This window comes from Helianthus annuus, chromosome 8, assembly GCF_002127325.2.
Source record: "Helianthus annuus cultivar XRQ/B chromosome 8, HanXRQr2.0-SUNRISE, whole genome shotgun sequence".
Taxonomy (NCBI): Eukaryota; Viridiplantae; Streptophyta; class Magnoliopsida; order Asterales; family Asteraceae; genus Helianthus; species Helianthus annuus.
Window position 1 is genome coordinate 129960965 of NC_035440.2, and position 10978 is coordinate 129971942.

The window sequence follows — 10978 nt, forward strand, 5'->3', positions numbered from 1 at the left end:
CACCCAACCCTCAAACCGATTTTTCCACCAGTTGTAATCCTCAACTTTCATTAATTTCGGTGGTTTCTGTAAGTTTCCATACACATTATTATACTTCAGATTATCTGAAATCTCTTTCGAATAATTTCTTGTTTCGGATCTTCTCTCGGATGATTCTGAAGTGAAAGCGTTGTAAAACGTGTTGTAAAATTCTTCACCACTGCTCGACATCTTCAAATTTTGTCTTGAATTTACACTTTGTAAATCTTGAATTGCCTTGAATCACCTTCAAGCAAACAAACAAATGATCAGTTTAAAAATATCAATCAATTGAATCGGACGGGATGTTGATCAATCGAACAGAATGCTGGTCGATCAGGTTAGCTTTATGACACTTCAGCAATATATCGAGTAGCTTTAAAGAGGTCACATCCAAATCACTCTAACATATGCCATTGTCAGATGTCATCACCACTTTAATTGTTTATTGATTACAAACACATACAATCTTACAAATAATGGCCGACAAAGAAACTTAAATCATGATCCTATTTGACCGATCAATCTGATGTCATGCAATTACTTAATGATTCTTAATATTGGCCACCAAATCTTTTAATATATCTCATGCAAATTGACAACTTTGAATTCTCATACAAATATACATGGCCGACAATTATGATAGGTATCAATTTCTTACAGGACCGAAGGTATCATGCATTAAATGAATTGTGAAATGTAAATAATGGCCGAGAAAAGTCAAATCATACAACATCTTTGAATCTCATGCAATATATGGATATTCGTAATCAGTAACCGACTAAACTTTGCATGCCAACTAACAACTATCACATTTTCATTTATTATCACATGCACATGGGTTGTGGATCACAATGTTTGTGGGCGATAAGGATCAAGCCACCAATCATATAGAACTGTTGAGATGTAAAACACAATGATGTTGACTTAGTGATGAATTATGAAACGACTTGCTGATAGAACTGTTGGGATGTGTGATATGAATTGCCGGTCGATCGGTTGGGGATGCTAGTCGATCGTGTCACACCCCCAAAATCCACACGCGCAGTATCACCGCTTGAGAGCGTGACTGACCAGGATCAAGCCACCAATCATATAGAACAATGTAAAAAGTAAAAGTAAATGTAATTAAACCAAACCAATCCATATGAAAGGTGTTCCAAAACATAAGTATAATAACAAAGTTTAGCGGAAGCGTATGAGTAAAAGCCCATTCATAAATAAAGTACGTAATGTCATAATGTTTAATCAAAGCATTCACGATCCTTGTCCACAACGACCGCGCCTCCCCATGCAAGCTCCATGTATACCTAACGACCTGCAAGGCATGTAACAAAGAGTCAACAACTAGTTGAGCGAGTTCACAGTAAGTAAGTTCGTAATAGTAAGTATGTTTCGTAACGTGTGGCTCTTCTAGGCCGATAGTATGTTCTATTAGTGGGGGCTTCCCATAGTTTCATATACACTAGACTATTCGTAACCATAAGTGTTCTTCTTAACCCGAGAACAGTGGTACGTACAAGCTTTACGTAGGTTTTACGTAAGTGTCCTTCTTTACCCGAGGACAGTGGTACGCGTGGGGTTTACGTAGGTTTTACGTAAGTGTCCTTCCTGACTCCGGAAGACAGTAGCATGTTCTTGTTTACGTAGGTTTTACGTAAGTGTCCTTCCTGACTCCGGAAGACAGTAGCATATTCTTGTTTACGTAGGTTTTACGTAAGTGTCCTGCTTAACCCGAGGACCAAGGTAGATAGTCTAGTAGCCGTGTAAGTACGAGTAATTGCTCAATTCCATCATTCAACCCATTCCCAATCCCCGGGAATCCCATGCCTTGGTAAAGAGTGTGAACTCACCTTGGTTTGCTCGGTATATTATTGCTTCTAGTGTTAATAAATGATTAGGTCTGTTACACACGACCTATGGTACATTGCACATAAGCTCGATGTAAGTGTTTACGTTCAATTAGGGTTTACAAGTCCTTGATGTCCAAACAACTGTGATTCGTGTGATGGTTGTGTACAGAATGACATCACATAGATTATTCATACATATAGGATCATCCAGTTACATACAGTAGCATATACAGCAATATACAGTAGCATATACAGTAACATGCAATGTGTTCTTCATTCAGGGTTTTGAACTCAGCATTATACATAAACTCAGATCCCTATATCACATACAAACTCGGAACATATATATCATATGAAATTCGGACAAGGCATCACGCATAAAACTCAAACAAACAACCCCTAGTGAAACTCGGACCATGTATATCAAAATCAAAAGGTCAGACTATGTGTATCAACTTTAAAAAGTCGGACTATGTATATTACCATTAAAAGTCGGACTAGGCATGATAACAAAATTTGGACCCCCTGCATGATACAAAATTCGGACCCCCTTCATGTATTAACAAAAGTTCGGACCTTGTGTCTTGTGAGAAATTCGGACCTTGTGTGAATATATATAAAATTCGGACTTGTGAGTTATGTTAAATTCGGACCTTGTGATTATACATAAAAATTCGGACCTTGTGAGTTATGTAAAATTCGGACCTTGTGATCCCAATAAAAGTTCGGACCTCATGTATTAATTCAAAGAAAGTCGGACCAATATATCTCAAAATTCGGACCAATGTACTCATTACAAAAGTCGGACCACCCTACCTAGTCACAAAACTCGGACCTTTATATGTTAAACAATATTCGGACCTTTATCCATTCCAAAAAGTCGGACCCTCTACTCATATATAAAGTTCGGACCATATCACTTCATGTATAAAGTTCGGACTATGCACATCATTCAAAAGTTCGGACTTCATACATATCATTCATGTGAACATTCATATGAAATGTAACAGTTACGTTTTTACGATCAAGAAACCCTAATTTCATACATTGCCAGTGTTGTAATCCAATTAACAATCAACAGTTCTAACATATCATGCATCTTAACATCAGGCAAATAATTACACAACTAATCATAACCATTTCACAATAATCCGCATCAATCAATAAACACAGAACTATTATATGTAGAACTAGGGTTTTGCATGAATCACATAATCAAGGATTAACATCAAACAATCATTAAACGTTTACCTTAGATTGATTCTAGATGAATTGGAAGATCAAGATTGATGCAAGAGGACTTGTGTAGCCAAGATTGATAGCCAAGAATGATGAGAGGAATGATTGTAGAGAGGATGAATTGAAATGCCGTATGATGAAAATTAGTGAGAATGATTAGGGTTAAGGGTTTTGTTTTATTTTCACTATTAACACTAAACACCCTTAAGTATTATCTATTACATAATACATGCACAAGACATACAATTTACAGTTTCATCACCAAATTCATGTATTTGTCAAATCATTCGTAAAACTTTATCAAATCAAAACGTATACAGTTACAAAGCAACAAATTGTGTAAGTAAGCAACTAGACAAACAGTGAACGTGCAATAAATGCGAAAGTGGAATCTCGGAAACTCGAGTTGTCACATTATCCCCAACTTGAAAGAAATTTCGTCCCGAAATTTAGCATGCGGTTACTGAGGAAGCTAGTTAAGTTGTATCGTTTACTGGTTTTCCTGGGGTGTCACATCATCCCCCCGTTGATTTGGAATTTCGTCCCGAAATTCTGTAGTAGCTTCAGCCTCAGTAGTGGTTGCACGGTTTCCGAATAACTGGGGATACTTGAGTTCCATTTGGTCTTCTCGTTCCCAGGTATATTCTGGGCCACGACGGGAGTTCTAACGAACTCGTACAAGAGGTATTCTAGTGTTCTTGAGGACCTTGACATCCCGGTCCGTGATTTCAACAGGTTCCTCGACGAAATGCAACTGTTCGTCGATAGTGAGTTCCTTCAAAGGAACTATGAGGGTCTCATCTGACAGACATTTCTTCAGATTCGACACGTGGAAAACGTTGTGAACTGCACCAAGTTCAGCTGGTAGGTTTAGTCAGTAGGCTACTTTGCCTATTCTTTCAGTGATTTCGAACGGTCCAACGTACCGCGGATTGAGCTTGCCTCTTTTACCAAAACGAACCACACCCTTCCAGGGTGAGACTTTGAGTAGCACTCGATCCCCAACTTGAAACTCGAGTGGCTTCCTGCGCTTATCAGCGTAACTTTTCTGACGGTCGCGAGCTGCCGCCATGCGTTGTCGTATCTGTGCAATCCGTTCAGTAGCATCAACTACCATTTCTGGACCTGTGATCTGACTATCCCCCACCTCTGCCCAACAGAGAGGTGACCGGCATTTACGTCCGTACAATGCCTCGAATGGAGCGGCTTGAATGCTGGTGTGGTAACTGTTATTGTATGAAAACTCTACTAACGGAAGATGCTTTTCCCAGCTGTTGCCAAAATCGATAACACATGCCCGAAGCATGTCTTCTAGAGTTTGAATCGTGCGCTCAGACTGCCCATCCGTCTGAGGGTGATATGCTGTGCTCATGTCAAGTCGAGAGCCAAAAGATTTGTGCATTGCTTGCCACAGTTCTGAAGTGAATCGTGCATCCCGATCCGAAATAATAGAGGTTGGCACTCCGTGCCTCGAAACAACTTCTTTCAAGTAGACGTCTGCTAAGGTAGAGAACTTATCCGTTTCCTTAATAGCCAGGAAGTGTGCAGACTTTGTGAGTCGATCCACGATCACCCAAATGGTATCGTTCCCACACTGGGATCTAGGCAGGCCAGTAACGAAATCCATGGAAATTTCTTCCCATTTCCACTGTGGTATCTTGGGTTGCTGAAGTAGGCCTGAGGGTTTCTGGTACTCCGTCTTGACTCTTGCACAGGTCAAACACTTGCCGACGTAAGTTGCTATGTGGGCCTTCATGCTAGGCCACCAGTACGTAGTTCTAAGATCGTGGTACATTTTGTCCGAACCTGGATGTACCGAGTAGCGAGACTTGTGAGCTTCATCCATAACAAGTTCTCGTAAACCGCCATATAGTGGGACCCAAATGCGTCCTGTTACGTAATAGGCGCCGTCTTCCTTCTGTTCTAATCGTTGCCTTGAGCCACGTAAGGCTTCAGCCCTTACGTTTTCTGGTTTCAATGCGTCTACCTGAGCATCTCGTATCTGTGCAGGAAGACTAGACTGAATAGTAAGCTGCAGTGCTCGCACGCGCCTAGGTGAAGTATCTTTTCGACTGAGAGCGTCAGCCACAACATTGGCTTTGCCTGGATGGTACTTGATGGCACATTCGTAATCATTCAGCAGCTCGACCCATCGTCGTTGACGCATGTTCAATTCCTTCTGCTTGAAGATATGCTCGAGACTCCTATGATCGGTGTAAATAGTGCACTTGGTACCGTACAGGTAGTGTCGCCATATCTTGAGCGCGAAAACAACAGCTCCCAGCTCTAAATCGTGCGTCGTGTAGTTTCGTTCATGAACTTTAAGTTGGCGCGAGGCGTAAGCAATGACTTTATCCCTTTGCATCAATACACAACCAAGACCCTGAATTGATGCGTCACAGTAAACCACAAAGTCGTCCGTGCCCTCTGGCAATGAGAGAATAGGTGCGCTGCAGAGCCTATCCTTTAGGTGCTGAAAAGCTGTTTCCTGGGGATTACCGCAACGATAAGTGACACCCTTCTGTGTCAGTAGGGTAAGCGGCTGAGCAATCTTTGAGAAGTCTTTGATGAACCGTCTGTAATAACCCGCCAAACCCAAGAATTGGCGTATTTCCGTTGGTGTACGCGGTGCAGGCCAGTTTCTGATCGAATCTACCTTGGATGGATCAACATGAATCCCATCCTTGTTTACCACATGGCCCAAAAAGTGAACTTCACGAAGCCAGAAGTCGCATTTTGAAAACTTAGCGTACAGTTGTTCATTTCGAAGAAGTTCCAAGATAAGTCGTAGATGCTGCTTGACGTGATGTCGTGGGTCACGCAAATTTAATCCCCAAACAACTATAGTTAGTGGTAAGAGGGTATCGAACTCAGGGAGTATGTGGAAGATGTGTCGATTGTATAGCTTTGTACTTAAACTAATATTAAACTAAATTTCAGAAACTAAAATTCAAAAGTTTGGATTGTTGTTTTAGAAAACTAAATTAAAAACCAATTCAAATCAAAGTTGGTTGTAAAACAAATTAGGAGAGAACAATGATCACCTTAGGTTTCAGTTTCTTTAAACAATTGTGTGTAATTCCAACTAGAAAGAGTTACATAGACATAACTCGTGTATAGATGATTGAAGTGATAAAAGGGGACAAAGTACTCGGATTATATAAACGCGAGGTTGTTTCCCGATGACCAATTAATCAATAACTAACCCTAACCCTTCCCGTGATATCTCGATTGCCAACGGCACCAAGAACGTACGATTAAGACTAGAAATTGCAATATCGATTAACAAGTTACAAGCAATCAAACATACACCATGATATTCAAGCAACGCAAGTTATCATTCTAGAAATTCAGAATTAAAACACACAAAAGTTCAAGAAACATTCACTTAAGATGATCACCGAAGAGTTTAGCCGGACATGGCTCGGTGAATCATCATCATAATCAAACCAATGTTCATACAAATCGAAAATACAAACCGGATGATAAGAATTGTTCACAAACCAAGCAAACAGCCAAAAATCGCCCCAATGATGATCCAAAACTGTCCAATCATGAGAGATAATGAAAAGACACCCCAAAACTAACTTAAAAGTGGCAGTTACAAGTTTTCTCGCAGACTCCACCGTAAATTACGGCATCACCGTAATTTACGGTGAACATAAAAGTGTTACGGTGAGAATAGTCTGTGCTACGGTGGGAACCAATTGATTTTCAGGTCCACCGTAAATTACGGTGGGACCGTAGTTTACGGTGATGACCTGAATGTTCTTCTTTCTTTCGTCTCTTGTTCCACACTCGACCCGTTCATCACCAATGCCTCCGAAGCTGCATTTAATCCATCTTTAAGCCCCCGAAATGCACCTGAAACATAAGCAACGGTAGTTATCTAATTCAAGATAATTACACGATTAAGTGGAGGATTATTTCATCTTTTAACATGCTTAAGGGTTGTCCAAAGGACCACCCTTCACATCCCCACACTTAACCGTTGCTTGTCCCAAGCAACTCATCAAAACGATTTCAAAACAAGTGATCAAATTAAACCAAGCAAAGCATGCAATCTCTTTACCAACCCCTTTTTAACACCCAAGTAATGCACCCCTCTCAAATTCTCTCCTCTCGGCTAGAAGTGAAAACTAGCAAAGATAAGCTAGACACACACTAGGCAAACGGGTGGTTGCACAATCATAAGCTTGTACCTAAATCGATCATTCTCCTAAAATGGGTCAAACATGAATGCAAATCAAAGGGACTTCAAGGTTGTAACGCGGCTAGGTGTATAGGTAGGGAATGGAATATATATGAAGTAGCGAAAATTCGACCCGGTCTTTTTATTACAAACAAAAGCAAACTAACAAACAACCATACTACTATATACAAGACAATTAAACCCCCTTTTTTTTTAAAACAACCGTACGATAACGCATTACCCATATCTACTTCACACTAGCAAAACTACTAATACTATCACTAACATTATAAGACCGGGTCAAATTTGGGTAAATTTTAAGTAAGTAGCTAGGGGAAACAAATGATAAGCTTTAAAGGCACAAAATGGGCAACTAAATGTCCAAACCCCCGCCCCTCTCACTACCATGCTCATATATATACTTATGAGGTCCAACCCCCCAAATCCCACACTCGCTCACACCAACGACGAGGCTACCTAAATGCCCTTATCCTTTCTACATTCATGTCTAACTAAGGACTAAAATCGCATTCAAGCACAAGTTCTAATGCACCCGTAGCCACTCTCATCAAAGACAATTATTTATGTACAAGTGTGGCTACAACTCTCACCAAGAACAAAAAAGGTATCAAGGGTTGCCGGTGCATCAACTTGGGGCTAAATTAGGGCATTCAAAATTTCACACCATTTCGCTTGGCTCAAAATTTTTCAAAAACTCCAAAAATTTTCCCCCATCCCCTCACTTGGGATACATTGACCCCAATGTATGGCTTTGGGAGGCTTTGATCACTAACCCAATCAACATCAACAAAAGCTTTTTTTTTCAAACCCCAAATTTCTTTTTGTATTTTTCATTTTATATTTTTTTTATGTTTTACTTCTTTTTTAAACATGACACCACCAACAAACACCAACCCAACAATCAACCACATAATCAAACACCACCCATCCTCCCAACCATAACCAACATAAAACCAAAAATATGTACAAACTATACACAAGAGAGAATACCACCTGATTAATAATAGCGCGGTCCTGGAGGTCCAAAGATAGATGACATCATATCATTCCACTCTCCAAATCCGAATGCGCCGCTGCTACTCCCTGCTTGTTGTTGCGCTCCCTCCTGTTGCCTTGGGTCAAGCCATTGAGAATGGTGGAGTGGTGGAGTCGGATATGAAATGCTACCATCATAAGGCGGCAATGAAGCATAGTCCACATGTTGTGGATCCTCAACAACCGGCCTTCCGGCATGCCAATCCGCATGCATCCGCCTCATTTGATCATCATGATATCTATTATTAGTATCCACCTCTCGAGAGTATGCGAAGGTACGGTTCCACGCCTCTTGGCGATCGAAACTATGTTTTAACGCCCGCTCCAAACTGGCGCTATTCCGCGTGTTTTGATCAAATAATGACCTCTCCGACCCCGACCATGTGTCAAAAATAGACGCCGGAGGACGTTGACTTTCGATCACCTCTTGCATTGAACCACTATAAGCCCACCCCGGCTCATAAGATTGCTGCGCATAGTCGTAGAACATACCACCATGACCTCTACCAAAACCCCCTAGACCAACATTTGCACCACCATGCGGCTCGTCCGCATAATCCTCGTCCCCACTCGGAACCACTTCTTCATCACTTTCCGGCTCATCCGGCTCTCCCGGTAACAACTCTCTTGCACCCAATTTTAATGCCCTCCACCTTTGACCTTCCGATTTCAACTTATGATAACGTTCCAACTGAGTATACGTCCAAACATTCCCCAACCTATCCAATGTAAAAGGCTGGTGCCTTTTTGTCAAACCTCGGTCTTCGGATGTTAGCGCTTTCTGTTGTTTCATCAAACCCGTAATTATTCGACAATACGGGACGATGTCTCTTCCATACTTGTTCCGGCAGATCCATAAGTGGTGTATGATAAGGTAACGTATCGGGAAGCGTGGGGACCCATGCATCAACGAATAAAGAACGGGTATCTCCGGGTACCTCACATGTTCTTTGTCTCCCCTTCTTGGAATGACATTGAGAAGGCAGATTGTATGCAGCAATTTAGCTTCAATCTTCAAGTTCTTCCGGTATAGAATACCACTGTATCTACCGGGTAAAAACAATGCTGCCAACATGTCGTTCCACCTAACATGCTTTTCCGGTTTAAGCAATAGGTCATCAAGTGTGGGAACCATGTACTCTCGAGATGGGAGACTGTCATACTTTCCAAGCCTCTTCAGTGTATCATACGACATCTCCACCGGTACCCCATGTACCTCTCCGATCAACTTCATTTGTGATGGCTTGTTAAAGTTGTGACATTTTAAGGTTGCCATCCACTCTTGAATCTCTGTCATAAACAGGTTACTCTTGTCTTTGTCGAAGCATTTAAGCGCCCCTTCCCAACCTAGAGCGCGAAATTTAGCAAACACCCCAAACTGGCCAAATTGGGGCTCATCAACTTCTTTCTCACAAATAAAAGCGGCTGCCTTGTTTTTCAACTTATTCATGCAATCATTGTAAAGTGTTGGCTGCCAAACCTCGGGTTGATCATCCAAAGACCCCGAGTTCCATACCGGCTTTTCACTCGGGTCTAACTCCATCTCTTCTTCGCCTTCACTTTCGCTTTCACTAACCCTACCCATATATTGCCTCTTTCTTGGTGGTTGCTCCTTTTGTTTGCCCTTGCCTTTTGATGAAGACGAACTTGATCCCGCTTGTTCTTTTGTCCTAGCCATTTCCTACACACATGAGACAAGCAACAAAAGCAAACACCAAATTAAACCCTCTCTTCAAAATCATCCCCACACTTGCTTGTTATCATGGTTGTAGATGTTAGTGAACCAAAAGTATCTCAAAAATTTTTCAAAAATTGGGCATGATGTCTCTACAATGTAGAACATCCCAAAAGTTCACTACTTTAACCACAAATCCTACATCTACAACCAAAACCATGTTCAAATAAGCAATTTCATAATCATATCTTAACAACAAGCAAGTGGGCATGAACAAGTAACCTAAATCCCTTACTTTTCACAATGTAGCACCAAAATATACACAATAAGCTTTCATACCTTTGTTTCAAGATGCAAGAGTGCTTGTGAAACCGAAAACTCCAAAACCCCCAAATAATCTCGAACTAGGGTTTCAAATTCGGGCCCTAAAAGTGCGTTTTCTCAGAGATCTTTCGTCAAAATCAACAATCTTGTGAAAAATTAGTCAAGTTAGACCAAAATTTCACTTGATTTGGACAAAAATTGAAGGGTTTATGAAAGATTGAAGGTAGAAGAAACTATGGAGGTTTTTGGGTTTGTTTGAGAGAGAGATGATGGTGATGGAAGAGTGTGGAATGCAAAGAATGTGTGGCTGGGGTTAAAGTCATGTGATGTTGTTTATTATATTTTTTATTTTTTTTTTCTTATTTGCGGAACCCCAAACGACCGACACCAAATTTCTGCGTACCGTAATTTACGGTCTCACCGTAAATTACGGTGAGACCTGAACATCAATTTTTGCACCGTAACACAGTAGACTTCTACCGTAAAGCCCAAACATTTCCAACTTCCACCGTAAATTACGGTATGACCGTAATTTACGGTGAACACTGAACATCAAATCTCCGCCGTAACTCAGTAGAGTCTTACCGTAAAGCCCAACACATTTGAACAACCACCGTAAAT

The 10978-nt window shown here is 41.0% G+C and overlaps 1 protein-coding gene across 1 annotated transcript; it reads right to left on the bottom strand.

Moving 5' to 3' along the window:
* Positions 1 to 8160: 8160 nt before the first annotated feature.
* LOC110871533 lies at positions 8161 to 10578 on the bottom strand. The gene is made up of 2 exons (XM_022120222.1): positions 10373 to 10578; positions 8161 to 10039 (listed from the first exon to the last, which is right to left on the bottom strand). Exon 2 carries the CDS (start codon positions 10034 to 10036, stop codon positions 8321 to 8323), a length of 1716 nt encoding a protein of 571 aa, XP_021975914.1. The 5' UTR covers positions 10037 to 10039; positions 10373 to 10578; the 3' UTR covers positions 8161 to 8320.
* Between the last annotated feature and the right edge of the window lie 400 nt (positions 10579 to 10978).

Bases quoted from the DNA above. Each gene is read 5' to 3' on its own strand.
- LOC110871533 (XM_022120222.1), bottom strand. From the start codon at position 10,036: ATGGCTAGGACAAAAGAACAAGCGGGATCAAGTTCGTCTTCATCAAAA.